This window comes from Chaetomium tenue, assembly GCF_020726465.1.
Source record: "Chaetomium tenue strain MPI-SDFR-AT-0079 chromosome Unknown F5144scaffold_1, whole genome shotgun sequence".
In the NCBI taxonomy this organism is placed as follows: Eukaryota; Fungi; Ascomycota; class Sordariomycetes; order Sordariales; family Chaetomiaceae; genus Chaetomium; species Chaetomium tenue.
The window spans coordinates 3,487,987-3,502,796 of NW_027117329.1; the positions used below are offsets into that span (position 1 = coordinate 3,487,987).

General features: G+C 57.5%; 6 protein-coding genes across 6 annotated transcripts; 2 read left to right on the forward strand and 4 right to left on the reverse strand.

The window, feature by feature from the left end:
- Positions 1–447: 447 nt before the first annotated feature.
- On the reverse strand, positions 448–1,860 carry F5144DRAFT_588876 (uncharacterized protein; the record flags this gene model as incomplete). The annotated part of the gene is made up of 5 exons (XM_066789978.1): positions 448–514; positions 1,004–1,257; positions 1,356–1,526; positions 1,575–1,649; positions 1,702–1,860. 5 exons carry the CDS (start codon positions 1,858–1,860, stop codon positions 448–450), a joined length of 726 nt encoding a protein of 241 aa, XP_066648685.1.
- Positions 1,861–2,955: 1,095 nt separating this feature from the next.
- Positions 2,956–4,360, forward strand: F5144DRAFT_479561 (uncharacterized protein; the record flags this gene model as incomplete). Its single annotated transcript, XM_066785174.1, has 2 exons — positions 2,956–2,997; positions 3,122–4,360. 2 exons carry the CDS (start codon positions 2,956–2,958, stop codon positions 4,358–4,360), a joined length of 1,281 nt encoding a protein of 426 aa, XP_066648686.1.
- Positions 4,361–6,750: 2,390 nt separating this feature from the next.
- Positions 6,751–7,893, forward strand: F5144DRAFT_556059 (uncharacterized protein). Its single transcript, XM_066787954.1, has 2 exons — positions 6,751–7,373; positions 7,457–7,893. The coding sequence occupies exons 1-2, from the start codon at positions 6,889–6,891 to the stop codon at positions 7,626–7,628; spliced, it is 657 nt and encodes a 218-aa protein (XP_066648687.1). The 5' UTR covers positions 6,751–6,888; the 3' UTR covers positions 7,629–7,893.
- Positions 7,894–7,968: 75 nt separating this feature from the next.
- On the reverse strand, positions 7,969–9,343 carry F5144DRAFT_543447 (uncharacterized protein; the record flags this gene model as incomplete). Its single annotated transcript, XM_066787250.1, has 2 exons — positions 7,969–8,042; positions 8,461–9,343. The coding sequence occupies 2 exons, from the start codon at positions 9,341–9,343 to the stop codon at positions 7,969–7,971; spliced, it is 957 nt and encodes a 318-aa protein (XP_066648688.1).
- Positions 9,344–9,485: 142 nt separating this feature from the next.
- F5144DRAFT_43710 (uncharacterized protein) lies at positions 9,486–10,242 on the reverse strand. The gene has a single exon (XM_066784934.1). It carries the CDS (start codon positions 10,199–10,201, stop codon positions 9,590–9,592), a length of 612 nt encoding a protein of 203 aa, XP_066648689.1. The 5' UTR covers positions 10,202–10,242; the 3' UTR covers positions 9,486–9,589.
- A 2,525-nt stretch (positions 10,243–12,767) lies between these two features.
- F5144DRAFT_556063 (uncharacterized protein) lies at positions 12,768–14,069 on the reverse strand. The gene is made up of 3 exons (XM_066787955.1): positions 13,524–14,069; positions 13,185–13,401; positions 12,768–13,060 (listed from the first exon to the last, which is right to left on the reverse strand). Exons 1-3 carry the CDS (start codon positions 13,742–13,744, stop codon positions 12,824–12,826), a joined length of 675 nt encoding a protein of 224 aa, XP_066648690.1. The 5' UTR covers positions 13,745–14,069; the 3' UTR covers positions 12,768–12,823.
- Positions 14,070–14,810: the final 741 nt, after the last annotated feature.

Consider the following 14,810-nt stretch of genomic DNA (forward strand, 5'->3'; position numbering starts at 1 on the left):
CAGCCGGACGTTGCAAAAGAGTTGACGAGCCCCGATCTCGGTATGTCTTGGGTGCAGGACCATGCCGGGCCGGCTGCAGTGCAACCGAGCCAACAAATCGGTACGGTTGCCTATTTGTTGGATTTGGCGAACCAAGAGAGCGCGAGGGGAGCCGGCATTCGCTGACAGACCGCCTCACCAGCCATGGAAATACGGCAACACGGTTGGCCTGAGGCGCGATCCCCTCCCGTCCGCAAAGCAAGAAACACAACTAAGACACCCGGATTCCCAAGCGACGTTGAATTAGTCTCGGAGCTTGTGCTCGGGCGCTTGCCGATCGACGGCCACCCCAGGCAGTTCGCGGACAGCTCTGCTCCACAGTGGGGACATGGATGAGGTCTGCGAACAGCGGTCAAAAGTAGGCCTCTTCTCAGACACGTTGTCTCAGGAACAGAAGCGCCGTTGCCGCTAGACTAAATGACGGGTCAGCCTGGTTGGAAGCGCGGCATAGCTGGCGTACATGCAGCTACAAAAACTGTAATCTGTAAAGTATGTGCACAGTATTATGATGCATCTTGACCGTCAAGAATGATCCAAGAATGGTCGCGGTTCCGGCGCATCCGCTGCATCTCGCTTCGGTCTAACCCATCAACCTCGTCGCCCATTGAACGGACGGGGACATCGGGGCATTTCTGAACCGGCAACGAACAGGGTGCTGGTCTCGCGGGCTTGCAGCTTGCAGGCTTGCAATCGCGTGGCGAGCTGACTAGAAACGCGGCTTGGGGTGGAAGGAGCAGAAGGAGGGGGTATTGCAGAATTATTTGTCTGCTCCAAAGCTCCCATTGGCGAGAAGCTGTTTGGTGCTGGTCATGTCCCACCGCCGCCCTATCCTTACCGTCGCTCTTTCTCTTTTTGGGCCCCTGGGGTCTAGTGTCGGGGACTTGAAAAATTCAATTCTTTCCAGATCCAGCCTTGAACTTTCCAAGAGCAGAAGCCTCCCATGTCCCTCAAACTACTTTCGTACCGAAGTGCCACCTCTCGGCTCGGCTCTCGGCGGCATCGCCCATCGGGAGTTGCAATCCTTGCGAAACGGCGTTCGCTTGAGAAAATCAAACGTAGGTCTCCGTCGGTTGGAGTTTTCCTCGGCGCGCCGCGCACCGTCACACTGCTGAGTGGTCGTCCCCGCTGAGGTCCCCGTCGCTCGTTCGCAGGTCTGTCGAGTCCAAACTTCGCACGGTTGTTAGGTCTCAGCCGGCCGTCAGTGCTCGGCACTCGTTGCTGGTGATTGCCGGAGATGCGGCAAGCAGGGAGGAGATCGATTTCTGCGCTCGGAATTCCATCGCTCAAAAGTTCGGCCGTCGGGGAAGCCAGCGCACGAATACAACCGCCACCGTCGCCTGAACCCAGCAAATTCGAGCAATCATATCGAGAAAGGTGGGAGGGATGGTGGGACAGCATGCACCTGGTCCAGGTGTCGCTCCCACATTCGAGGCAACATCCATCTCGCCGGTTTGACAGGGTACACAAATCCGGTGCGTGGTTGGTGACTGTCTCAGTGTGTCCCTCAGGGACCCAGTCACCCGAGTCACCCAGACCTGCCATTGATCGCTGAAAACCGCTGTTCTGAGTCCAGCGCCGCCCAGGTGCGGTCTTGGCTGCCCCGGCCCCCCCTGGTCCGCATGTCGCACTGGACGCCTGCAATCCCGCGTTTTGAGCCGGGACGTGGGAGGGGACGCTGCAGAGGAACTCGGTTATGTGCCCCGAACTGGACAGACCAGTCTGGCCCAGGAGAAGATCACCGTCGCCTGCCTTTTCCGCTCTGAGACGGCGACACGAAGCGTTCTCCTGCAGCTTCCCGGCCAACATCAAAGGGCCCAACATTCACCACGAGCAGCAGCAGGCCAACCATGCAAGCATGCAGACAGAGGGACAGGTAGCCTTGCTTGCCCGAAGGCCCTTTGTCGGCAAAACACACAACCCTCCTCTATTCCCACAGCGTGTACATACCTACATACTTGCCGGCAGGGAAGCTCGGCCATGCCGGACGTTGCAGCAGACGTCGATCCCGAGGAAACCTTTCGCGTTCTAGGCACAGGATTGCGATCTCCCGCCAACTGAGGAAGGGTACAAGACTTGCAGCTTTATCTCGATCAATGTCACATCGCACTGATTGTTGGCGCGGTCATCAACTTCACCCTGGTATAGCTGGCCAGGGGTCATGGTCAGCCATGGGTATGCCACCCGGGAGCCTCATGAAGGGCCCCAAGGACCAAGCCAGAATCCGGATTGGCGGGCATTGCTCGGCTGGCGATGGGCGCCCTTATTGGTGGGTTGGGCGCCGTCGTTCAAGACCAATCGTAGTGGGCGGTCACCCACTTGAATGACACTGCATTGCGCCCATCCTCCGCACTGCAGAGACGGAGGGGATGTGCGGGCGTGCCAGTGTGCTTGGCTGCTGGCAGGGAACATTCAGCATGTACATAGCGGACCGTTACCCCCCCAATCCGTGGCCAAGCGGCCCAAGCCCAGCCAACGAAGTGGAAGCTGCAGCACCTGGCGGAATCCCGCTACTACCAGGCCTGGTGGTGCCACAAAGACACCGTCACACACGTTGGCAATGAGTGTCAAGAGAGAAAGAGCTGCTCAGCCGCATTAGCACCCTATCTGCTAGAGGTGCTTCTTAGGGCTCGAGCAGGCTCTCGCGAGGCGTGCCCCGTCTTTCCCACGCACGTAACTCGACCGCGGAACTCAACCTGTACCGGCAGCAGTGCGACCTCAGGGTTGCCGTCCAATGCAAATCTCACGGTATCCCGCCGCTTTTTTGGGCCGGAGTCGGGCCCTCGGTTCCTCAGTATCGGTACGGGTTGCAACAAATCCCCCCAGTGCCACCTTACCCATACCACATCCCCTCTTTCCACGACCGCAACCAACAACGAGGCAAACCACCCAACCCTCCTTTAAAAACGAGGGAGCACAATGAATCACGATTACGTTTGGCCTGCGGATGGGCCAGCTCAGGTACGAATATTATTAGACGCTCCCCCGCCGTCAAGCTGTTCTTGGGACACCCAACCAACACCGAGCCCGGCCCATCGTGCTGGTGAGTCGAATGCAAACCGAGTGATGACTGACAAGCTCTCAGGCATCCGATGGATTACACGGTAATATGATGCCCTCGGGTCTGATGGCCCAGCCGCCTTCCAATGGCCAACGCGGCTCGTGGGCATCCAGTCAGGCGTCGGGTCACTCCTCCCGCCTCGGTGGACTCTACGTCCACACGCAGAAACGGAGACCGGCTCACTCTTGTGGGTTGCCCAGTCCAGCACCAACAGCTCCTGCAGCATCGCCGCCCCACTGGCCGAACCACGATGCCTCATCCGTCGCCGGATCGTGGGCTCCAACCAGCCCAATAAGCCCGGCTGTTGGCGAACCAGTGGCTGTCGGTTTCCATAACCAGTTACTTTACACTCCCAACACCACAACGCAAGTTATCTTTGATGCCGGCTTCCAGGACTGGGTTGGGAACACCGGCTTCCCGCTAAGCTTCGACCATACCTACTCGGAAGGTCCTACAGGCACATCGGTCCCAAACGGACTGGCGCCCGACTTCAGCGCCCCCTGGCCTGGCCAGACTCCCGATCCGAGCAGGACAAACGGGAATTTCCTAGCCCAGGCGTTTAACCTCGCTCCTCCACCCAACCCCACCACAGCTGTTGAACGTATTCCCCCCGGCAGCGCCGAAGCCTTCAAGCAGACAAATACCCCGCAATCACACCCATACCCCCCTTGCAAACGCCCTCTCTCCCGCTCCCAGCAGCGACAACAAGCCCACAAAAGAACAAAACACTCCCCCTCCCACGGCGGCAACTTCCCACCAGTTACAGACAAGAAACCCAGAACCAACCCGCACTCTTCGACAGACCCTGAAACCCCAACTTCCACAAAAAGCGCAACTCTCCGCACCGCCGCCCGCCGCGTCAAACGACCTACCCCCTCCCTCAAACCGGGCGAGTCTCCCGCCCACCAGCGTGCCCGCACCAACCACAACCTAGTGGAACAGCAGTACCGACACCGGCTGCACGCGCGGTTTGAGGCGCTGCTGGACGCCTTACCGGAAGGGATTCTAGGTGACGAGGAGGGACACCACGAGGGCCCTTCGGCCGGGGCTGATAGTGGGACGTGTAGGAGCGGGGGTGGTGGTGCTGTCAAAGGGAAAAATAATCGACGGGTGAGCAAGGTGGATGTGCTGAGCAAGGCGCAGAGGGTGATTGAGTTTCTGCAGGGAGATACGGAGCGGTTGAGGAGGGAGGTAGAGGACCTGAGGAGGGAGAAGGAAACGTCGTTCCATGCCGGGATGGTGCGGACGGGGGGAAGAGGTTAGAAGGACTATGACGGGAAGATGGGAGGTTATTCTTTGCTTTGGTTGGGCTTCTAGGATTGGGATAAAATGGAGTTCAGGACTTACCATGGGCGGCATTGCTATCAAACAACGAAGGGGTGGAGGCCAGGGGTATCCTTCTTTAGAGGTATTGGGAAGTAATGGAACACTCAGATATACACCGGCACTTTGGCAGGTGACAGGTATCCCCGCGTGGCGCCTGTCTCTTTTCCTTCTTCGAGATACACCAGTGACTACCTGGTAGGTTGTCCAGTCCCTCGCCCCTTTCATTGCCAGCAGACCTTATTACTACACGGGGTCAGGGGCTATCCGAACTTCTGCTTCTACACGGTCATATTACACAACTCTGGCTTATCTATCCGATCCCTCTACGACACCTAGGCTGCCGATCTCAGGTCTAGCTGCCCTTACCATCCGCGGTAACCCCTGGTTATACTTGAAACAACCTTTGCTTTTTCTCAGCAGTCGGGGACCACTCTGATTCAAAACCGACCCTAACCCTCAATGCTGAGTTCTGAAGTTGGGTATTTCGTGTTCGTAACTTACCGCCCCAGAAAAGGAAAGGAGCTCGTCGCATGTCTCTCGCTTGTGATCAGGCCGCGTCCCCGAAGCCAGGAGCGAAACCGGCGGGCGCATGTGCATGAAAAGGATCGCAAAGAGATCAGCATCAAAAGATCTTGTCGAAATTCCTGGCTCCATCCTGTCTCAACCACCCCTTCCCTGGCCCGTCACTGCTGTAAAAATACCGTGTACGAGTCCCGTGGTGCCAAGACCACCAGGCTTCCAATATTTTCTTCGATTCCTTCCAGGAAGGGCCAAAGAGTCCCGATTTTCGAGAGGCGAAGACCCCGGACCGGCTGGGGCTCAACAAGCGAGAACGGGCTCCTCGGGCACGGCCCGGGGCCATTTTCTGCGGACCACCAAGACCACGCCGACCCGCCATCTCGGTGAGAGCAACTGAGTAAGACTCAAAGTCTCGAACACAGGAGAAGCTCCCCTCTTCTACCTAGCTACCTTACTTGGCGTCGTGTCGGGGTTCACGATTGATCTGAGGTCCCCGGCCAGCAATGGACGCTCACAAAGGACTCGCATCTCCGCGGGACCGGCCCGAATTACAGTTACCCTTCTAGGTTACCCGTGCATTAGCGTTCTTGCATCTTCGCCGACTCCTCCATCCAACTGGAACGTTTCCTCCGGTAACTTCCTCCGGCCAACTGCTCTTCATAAGGGGCGGAATACCATCCGTTATCCATTGGAACGGGCTCTGGGAGTCGAGCTGAACGAGAGAGCGGCAAAAGAAGGAGGAGAAAATACAATAAAAGAGACCCATGTGAGTGAATAGGGTATCCGCTATTCCTACCACATCAACGGCCCCCAAATGTACGAGACAAGAGAGCGGGGCTCCCAACAGGAAGTGCCGGGGTCCCTCGGCAGCGGTTGTCTCGTAGGAACTCGGCCCGTCGCGTTGTCCCACGACTAAGACAGCGGCGTCCCATAGTGAGCCCGATAGGTTGGCACCGGCCATTACCAAAGTTCCGGGGCTTGAGTGCACCAAGCCCGGCTTGTTAACCAAGTGATTGGGGTCCAATCGCTGCAGCCTTCCCCGGGGTCTTTGACACGTCCTTCATCGACCACCCCCTCTCCGCGGGCATGTGAGACAAGTCATGCGACCGGCCTCTGCTAAATCGACCGATACACATAACAATGACGCCGAGTGGTGTGGTGCGAGACAAAAGGTCTGGAACAGACCCAGCGAGGTGTCTATAGATCGACACCGCTCAGGGCCAATAGAGGGTTCGTCTTATGATGCCCCTGTTTGAAACGTAATTCCTATGCTGGTGTTGTTTTTACCTCATGCCACATAATGCACTTGAATATGATTTGCTACCGTAAACCCTAGCTTTTCGGTGGTCTATCCATGCAGAAGTGAAAGGAGCTAACCGGAGGCAGGGTCCTAGCCACAGAAAACCCAATCCTAGACGTTGATCGTTATGATGTGGCAATGTTTGCTAGCACTCAGTGCTATAGCCCAAAGCGCGACTTTGGTCCAGCTACCCCTTGACCCTGCATAAACTATAACAACGCTATGCCCCCAAGCCCCTTACTGGGCGCTTGCAGGCGATAGTATGGTTAGGAACCGCAGAACTCTGATACGACGCCAATGGTGCATTTTCATGGTTCCATATCGCTGACGAGTAGTTCATGCTATATGAGGTTATGCGTTGCGTTATCTTGTGTTCCCATAAGCCGACCTCCGTCTCTGTCGTATCGGAAGTTGGGGGTTAAGGCCTAGCAGTCGCCTTACGCCTCGCAAACATCTTACGTCTTACAACTGACGATTTGGCCGTGCCAGATTATGTGTTCTAATGTCTGGCAGCATGAGTGGTTCGCTCTCTATCATGTAAAGTATCATTGAAACCTTAGTGGTTAACAAGCTTTATCAATGCCACACAAGCCCAGATCCTTGGAAACATGGGTTTCTTGTTAGCTCTGCCCTCCCTTCGCTAGGTATGCACGAGCAACCCCCCGTAAGCGTCAAGGGCCAGCATCGAACACCATTCCATCTCTGCCCCGACACGCTTCTCGCTCGGCCCGGGCACGACACAGACGTCTCCGTTTCGAGAACCAGCGGGCCCCATCACAAGGAAGCCTACTCGTCAACAAACCAGGAGTTGCATGCTAGCCCAGAACCCGTCCGAAGCCCCTCTCGCATCCATCCATTCATTCCTTCCGCCCCCAACCAACGGAAAATGGCGAGCCGGATACCATCTACGGACCCAGCTTCCGAAGGACACAATCATGCATACGCCAACCAACCAACCTCGCCGGGTAAAACGCGGCCGGGGGAAAAGACGGACGGGGTGTTTCGGAGCAACAAGCCTTGGTCAGCAACCAACAACGACTTGCGCGTACATGTACGTACACTATCTTCAAGCTACCATTGGAGCATCACATCATTCTGTGTCGGATATAAACCGGCAGCGTTACAAATCGCCTTTGAATTGAGACGTTTCCCGGCATGTTATCATCAATGGGATTACGCCATTCCGCCCCGGGAAAACATCCATGCTGGCTGACCTTGTCTTGGACCGAGCCCTTGGATGTCGGTGCGCTAAGGGTGGTGCAGGTGCCATGGGGTCGGGTCCGAGGGGGCATGACCGTCGGACGCTGCGGCCCCCGCAGCGTCAGCCCACGCGCGCCGGCGGCACAGCGGGATTGGGTGTGGTGGTCCCGGGTCGGTCTCAGATAAACAAGTCAACTTGTGCCCTTTTCGGCGGGTTGGCGGGTTGGCGGGCTGCGCGAGCGGGCTGGCGGGTTGGGACTTGGCTCGGTGTGATTTAGTGCTCACCGTGACGAAGTGAATCCCGGGCACGGGTGAGACAAACAGGCTCAACGCTAAGGTAAGGGTCATGCGCCGCCCGTGCTAGGTCGCGAAACAGAAACACGGTTTGATTGGGTGATAAACGAAGTCCAACGGAGGCTGCTGTCAGGTCCCTTCGAACTGAAGGAGCCGGGTCCGTGGGTTGCACCAAGGGATGGACCTGCATGGATCTTGTGGTAGGCGAGGGGTAAGGTACCCGTCTAGACCCTCACCGCCTGGTCCTGGTCGGTCCTCCGCTACCACGATAGGCACTGCGGGGCTCGACCACAGGGCCGGATCTGGCTGGGTCGGCGCATTTCACTAAACCCAGCAGCGTTGGGTTGCTGACGAGAAAGATAAGCGCCGGGGAGTTCTCGGCACCGAAGCATCCGCCAAACCCAGGGGATCGACGACAGTGTGAGACGGGGAGAAATTGTTTGATACAGAGTCTCGAGAGCTCCCAAGACCGAATGGTGGTATGTACAGAGACAACACAGCCGAAACGCCATCTCCCGAGGCCGGGTAAAAATGCAAGTAGCAGCGCACACCTTGGTATCCAAGTCCAACAGTAAAGGTACAGCAGTAAAACCAGGGAAAAAGGAAAGGGACAGAGAGAGCAAGAGAGAAAAAAAGAGTACCCCAAAACAAACACTCGACCATGCAGACCAGCAAACCCTTAACCGTGGGAACCCCCAAACCCGCCAATGTCAAAAGCACTCACACCACCCACTGCCGGGGTCGCGGACGCCGACGCGCTGCACCACGAACTCAAGCTCCCACCTGCCCTCGTCCTCACCCTCCACACCACTCACCCCGCCCAACCCCCGCAACCCCTCCTCCTCCTCCTCCTCCGCCAGCTCATCCTCATCGTCCCCAAATATCCCCCCGAACCCCATCCCACCACCACCGACCCCCGCAGTCCCCGCACCACTGCGCCTCCGCCTCGGCGGCGACAGCACCACGCTCGCCCAGCAGCACAGGCGGCCGGCGCCGGCGGCCGTGGACAGGGCCTCGGCCTCGTCCTCGCGGAAGCCGGTGAAATCGGCGAGCAGGCAGCGCGAGAAGACCCAGTCGGCGGCGTCGTCGAAGTGCGGTTGGATGCGGACGGGGCGGGGCGCTGTGGTGGGGGTTGTTGTTGTGGTGGTGGTTGGTGGTGATGGTGGGGAGTGGGGTTTTGATGCTGCTGCTGCTGCTGGTGATGGTGAGGGTGTGCGGCGGTGTTGTTGTCGTTGTTGTTGGTATTGGTATTCTTCTTCTTGGTGTTGTTGGAGGTCGGTCTCGAAGCGCGAGAGGAGAGTGCGCACCAGGGAGCCGGGGAGGGCGATCTGCTCGAGCTTGCCGGGCCCGTTGGGAGTGGGAAAGGTGGTGATCTCCAGGCGGCAGTGGGGGAAGTGCATCAACGGTAGTGGGTCGGGGAGCTCGTCGTCTTGTGGTTCTTCACATAATGATGGCTCCAATTCCGTGTCGGATTGTGGGTCGTGGTTTTGGTGTGGTTGTGGTATTTGCGTTGATGCGAGGAGGTCGGTGGTGTGGAGTGCGAGATCCATTGGCGAATTCTCTTGGCCCTTCTGGGGAGTCTGTCTTGCTGCTGCTGGAGGGTGCATGGTTTCGGTGTGTGTGTGGTTGTTGTGTTGGAATTAATATGGGAATTAATATCCCAATGATGATTCGAATGCGGACGCAATGAGGGGAAAGCGTTGCGCAAGGTTGGAGTGGAGATGCGCGACCTTTTAAGAGTCCAGGTAACAGAGAGGTAATTGGAACCGAGGACTCAAAAAGCACAAGAGTCAAAAGACGGGCCAGGGATGGTGGGGTAAACAATCTGCCATGCGAGAGAGATGCCGAGATCTTTATGTGTTTCGCTGATGCAGGGCGAAAACGCAGGGCAAATACACTTGGTAGAGAATAAGGAATGGAGGGGCTGCTCCGGGGGCTTGGTCCGAGACAAGGCGGGCATGATAATGGACTTTTATTAAAAAAAGACACGAGCGAGCGAGATCAGGAGGCGTTGGTCCTGGACTCCTGGCCCAGGCGCCCAGCCAGGGATGCCAAGCCCGTCGTTCTTCTGCTGGTCTGCACCTGCTTTTGTTGCGACTTGCCTGGTGCATCGTCGGTTCCCCTGTCCAATCAGGCCTTCTCAGCGACCGACAAGACCCGGACGCAGCTGAGCTCGGGCAGGCCAAACGTGGGAAATGATGCACGGCGGGTCGCTTCGGAGTGCGACCCAATTGCCTCGAGCTTGACTGATTTGCATGCACTGCCGGCGGCAATACACACAACACAGTACATACAGCAAAGAGGAAACTTTCAACAACCAGGGGTTCGATGTTGGGGCGACAGCGTACCACGAGCTCAATGTCTTGGCTCCTTGGGAAGGTCTTGGATTTCCGCTTCTGGGGACCCTCTCGCTGCAGGCCAGCTTGGCTGCTCTTAGCAGACCCCGAAAAATGAACTATGAGCATTGGAAGGCGGGAAGGGAGCGTTTGTGGGGGCCTGCGCAAGAATGCAGAACTCTGGTCCCGAGATTCTGGGCGACAAGAATGCTGGTTCACTTGACTTTGCCTGGTTTGGACGAGAGCGGTTGCGATTGGCTGTGCATTGTTCTCGGGGTGCAACTCCAAGACATGTAATTGGCTGTGGAACACTGTCCGCAATGCAGCTCTCCCGAAGCGGACCAACAGTGCCTGTGCCATCACTCACGATACCATGGGCCTGGGTTGGTCTTGGTCTTCGGGCCGAGTTGCAGGGTCTGGCAGTGCTTGCCGAACGACGGGAAACTGGAGTCAACTCCGGAACCAACCCCGCAAACGGGAGCGGTAGCACCTGCCACCTGCCAGATGGGAGTCGGTAGTTACATCGTACATCGTGCCTGACGTTGTACTTCCCTTCGTGCAGGTCGCAGTTGCCCTCCACTTGCCCATCACTTTCACCACTTCCACCACTTGGATGACCCCATTGTGGCACTGTGCCTATGACACTGTGATACAACTCTGGCACTGCAACTCAGAGACCCTGCTTGCATTGCACATGCCCCCCCGCCTTTGGAACCCTTTTTGGACCATCTTCCAACATCGGGTTGCTTTCGAGATTGCATTTGCCTGTTCAAGACCTCGGGATCCAGCACATGACACATCACCTGCTCCTCCCTCTCGGTATCATGGCCATCTTCTTCGGCTAGCTAACTTCCCCCCTGCTCTCTTGTTCGCCCTGTCTTGGCCCCCACCGCGGAGCTCGGTGGAGGACAGAAACGACTTAGTGCACAGATTAGGTTGAGCTAGCCCCTGAACGCCCACCTCCCCGAACGGTTGAGGGAGCTGCATATCAACGCTCTGCACGACACGATGTAACCCCTTCACAAAGTTGGTTGCCGTGGCCAACTGGATTATCACAGAGGCAGGTCCTCCTTGGAAAGCCGGCCGAGGCAGGCCAGTGCATTTCGCTTCCGAGTGGTTGGGTAACTTGGGGTTGGTTAGGGCCCTGGGGTGGCCGGGTGACGGGAGGCTACGCTAGCCAACTCGCCATGCATGTCTCAATGACATTTCGGTTGCCAGACCGAGTTCAAAGAACAATGCTTAGGCAAACAATCGCGGGCCTCAACAAATGTATCCGAGTTCCCCCCGTCCCCCCCCGGCTTTTGTCAATCGCAGACACGTCAGACTTCCAGAGGCGTCTAGTGTACGAAGTGGCATGGCAATCTCACCGAAATCGCAGGGCCAGGGGCTCGTCGGGATCACTCAGGGGCCAACGATATTCCCGCGGCAGCTTCCGTCGCCGTGCATTCCCGGGCTCGACTCCGGCCCTTCGCCGCGCCTTGCCGCATCGCTCGGCCGGAATCGAGGACTGGATCGCCAGCGCGCTAGTGTCAGTTGGAAACGGACCATCACGTCCACCATCGGATCAGCATGACTAGCAGTCCCACTAGCTGCCCCATGTTGGTATCCGTGCATGTCTTGGGGGTTCTAAGAATGTAACCAAGACAGAGACTAAGAGGTTAAAAAAAGCTATGCTCTGGCATTCTGGGCTGCACTAGTTATGTCACCCCCATCCAAAAGTTAGCTTTCATCGAGTGGTTGGTGCACGGGGGATCCATCACGCGCAGGAAAACGGCAAACGGCGCAGTAGGCGCTAGCAAGTCGAGACCACCCCTGGGCGCGCACTCTCTCTCATCCATGCCCGAAATCGACCCCGGTGAAGCCAAGGGAAGGGATGGCGCTGGAGTCCATCACACGGGTAGCCAATCACGGCGCGCGGCACTCGCAGACTGGCTGCGTCGCCCTGCATAGCTCAGCCGGGTGGCACGCCCGCCCGCAATATCTCTTGCGCAGGGCCTATCAAACAGGTTCAGACCGGAGAGGGATCCGAGCTAGCGGCACTTGGGAGGCTTGATCCGCCCTGTTGGGTTGGGATTCAAACGGCGATCGGCTTTGAGTCCTGCCTTGCCGTCCGGAATCGATCCCATCCTCGGCCCAAGCCCGAGCTCGCGGGACCGAAGCTATTGGTTCCCGTCGACCTTCGTCTGAACTAGTGAAGAGAAGAAGTTATTGGTTCCCGCCGCCCCCCTTCTTGCCCCCCCTCCTGGGTTGAGCTTCTGGACGAGTGATTTGTTTGCTACGTAATTTGGCGCCGTGGTATCGCGGTGGAGACTTGCCCACTTGGAAAAACGGGATCATCCGAAATCAACATGCTTCGTGCTAGTCTTGCATGTCTAGTGTAGATTCAAACAGGAGGCCTCCAAGTAATGGCGCATCGAACAGTGCTAGCATGGCAGGAGTCTTTGGGCCGACCAGTGTTTGCCATGATGCGGTAAGGGGCTAGTTGAAGCTCAGTGGGGGCTCTTCTCAGCACTACCGACGCATTCTAAGCATAACTGCTCAAATTAATAACACAAGCATCCATTCAACTAATCCACACACACACACAGGCGTATCGAAATCTGAGCTCGGAAACAAAGACGGCGACTTTCTTGACAGTATCATAGAACCAATCCAATCAAACAGATTCAAACCTGCCGGGTTCCTCATGCAACAACCCCCCCCCCCCCCCAAGGACCCAACTCTCTCGAAGCTAAAACAACCCCAAACCAATCACAGCGTCAGCAGCGCCTCGTTCTCGATGATTCGCTCCTTGTAGCCCTCGACAACCACCCGGATGAACGCCTTGGCCAGGCGGTCCACGTTGATGGCACCATAGAGCTTCCCTGTGGCCCTCGCAGCCAGACCGGCGTCGGCGGGGAGGATGCCGCTTGGCCGGCCGTTGTAGACGGCAAAGCGCTTGGTGGTGTCGGCGTCGGCGAGTTCACAGAGTTCCTTTTCCACTTGGCCCTGTGACGGAGTTAGCCGTGGTTGCATGAAGGGATAGTGGGGGGGGGGGAGGGGGATGGGGGAGGGGGGATGGAACGCTGCAAGGCGTTCGACGGCACATCACACAGCACCATACGGTCCATACCTTTACATGCCGGGTGTCGGCCATGAAATGCAACGGCTTGTCCTGATCCCACTCGGCGAACTTGCCGCTGCAGAAGAGGAAGCGGAACTGCTTGCCCTCGGGCAGCTGGGGCACGAGCGCCTCCTGGAAGGCCCTCGCGCCCGCTAGGGTGTAGTCGATCGAGACTCTTCTGTACGTCTCGATATCCGGGAACTGGGTTGCTCTGCCGCCGATGGCCCTGCCGCGATGATCGCCAGATCGATTAGCTAACTAGCCTTCACCTAGCACTCCCGAGTCGGCTTTTGGTGTCTATGGCCCGTTTCGAGCGTTTCGAGCGGCAAGTGGGAGGGGGGGACCCACCAAAGACACGCTTCGGCCCCTGCAAGCTGGCTCAGCAGCGCGGGCGGGTAGGTGGAGAAGTCGTCGTGGAGAATGACGGTGACCTTGGTGCTCTTGGCAACGGCCTCGTCCAGCGGCTTCCTGGTCAGGGCAAATACATGGGAGATGTTGTCATTTGCAATGCATTGCCGGACCAGGGCACTGCCGACGAGACCGTTGCATCCTGTGACGATGACCTTCATGGTGGTGACTGCTTTTGGACTTTGGCAAGTGCCGATTTGTTAAACTGTGGATGATGATGCGAGTGTCGGTGATGCTGTTCTCGTTGTTATCGCCGGCCGCCAGTTCCTAGTTCATAACCCTCAATATTCTCTTTGTCTCCCTACCTCATTGTCCAGGCCGACCGTCGATGTCGTTGTCGTTGCGCGTCTGATTACCAAGGACTGCTTGGTAATTCCCATGGTGATGACGCGAGTGTAACCCCCGCGTTTTCCGCTGATCGACACGCGTGTCGGGCTGCCTGGGTTTTGGAATCCGGGGGTTCGATTCCGGAAAGGTCAAATTACCGGGGCCCACAATCCGGGCCAGTTCAAGCTCGTTAAGCACTCAAGCTCCCGTGAGACCCACAAGCAGCCAGGAACACCGCGGCACTGCCGCCCAAGTCCACTTTCCCCTTTCCCATTTCCCATTTCCACTTTGGCATGCCCTGCAACGAATGTGCCTGGGAGCTTAGCTCCATTCAGGACCCCATTGAGGTTCCACTCCACATGCAACGCATCGGGACCCCGAAGGTTTTCGGCTTTCTTTTTTTTTTTTTTGTCGGCGAGGGCTTGAAGCTTTTCGGAGCTTGGAGCTTTGGAGCTTGCGAGGATGGATTGGGTAATTGACGAGCTAATGAGCTCGGTGTATTCGTAGTGCTGCGATTTTTAGCGGAGATTGCACCGACCCTTGCATTATTGCATTTCTCTCTCCCTTGCGTACGCCGCCTCGACGCCTCGCCTCGCCGCTTCGACGTCAACTGCCAACCGCCAATGTGTACACAGTATGTGTGTGTGTGTGTGTCGGTCACATAATCGGGCCACACACTCGGGTTTGGAGGCGGCGGTTGCGCTTGGCCCGTTTGGACACAGCGCTTCCGAGCGGCGTCGGGTCGGTTGGCCCTGCCTCGTGGCCTCGTGGGAGCGACAGTCTGACGGGTCTCCCTGCAGATTATTATTCGACCGCTCTTCTCGATCGACGAAACAGCAGATTACCGAGCCCGCCCAACGCCCATTCCCGCAGCTTTGGTTCGCCCGCTCCGTCGGGTCT

Coding starts and splice junctions, on each gene's coding strand:
- F5144DRAFT_556059 (XM_066787954.1), top strand. CDS start 6,889: ATGCACGAGCAACCCCCCGTAAGCGTCAAGGGCCAGCATCGAACACCA. Junction 7,374..7,456: donor CCGGCAGCGTTACAAATCGC/CTTTGAATTGAG, acceptor ATGCTGGCTGAC/CTTGTCTTGGACCGAGCCCT.
- F5144DRAFT_43710 (XM_066784934.1), bottom strand. CDS start 10,201: ATGCTCATAGTTCATTTTTCGGGGTCTGCTAAGAGCAGCCAAGCTGGC.
- F5144DRAFT_556063 (XM_066787955.1), bottom strand. CDS start 13,744: ATGAAGGTCATCGTCACAGGATGCAACGGTCTCGTCGGCAGTGCCCTG. Junction 13,402..13,523: donor GGGGCCGAAGCGTGTCTTTG/GTGGGTCCCCCC, acceptor TCATCGCGGCAG/GGCCATCGGCGGCAGAGCAA. Junction 13,061..13,184: donor CCGACACCCGGCATGTAAAG/GTATGGACCGTA, acceptor ACTCCGTCACAG/GGCCAAGTGGAAAAGGAACT.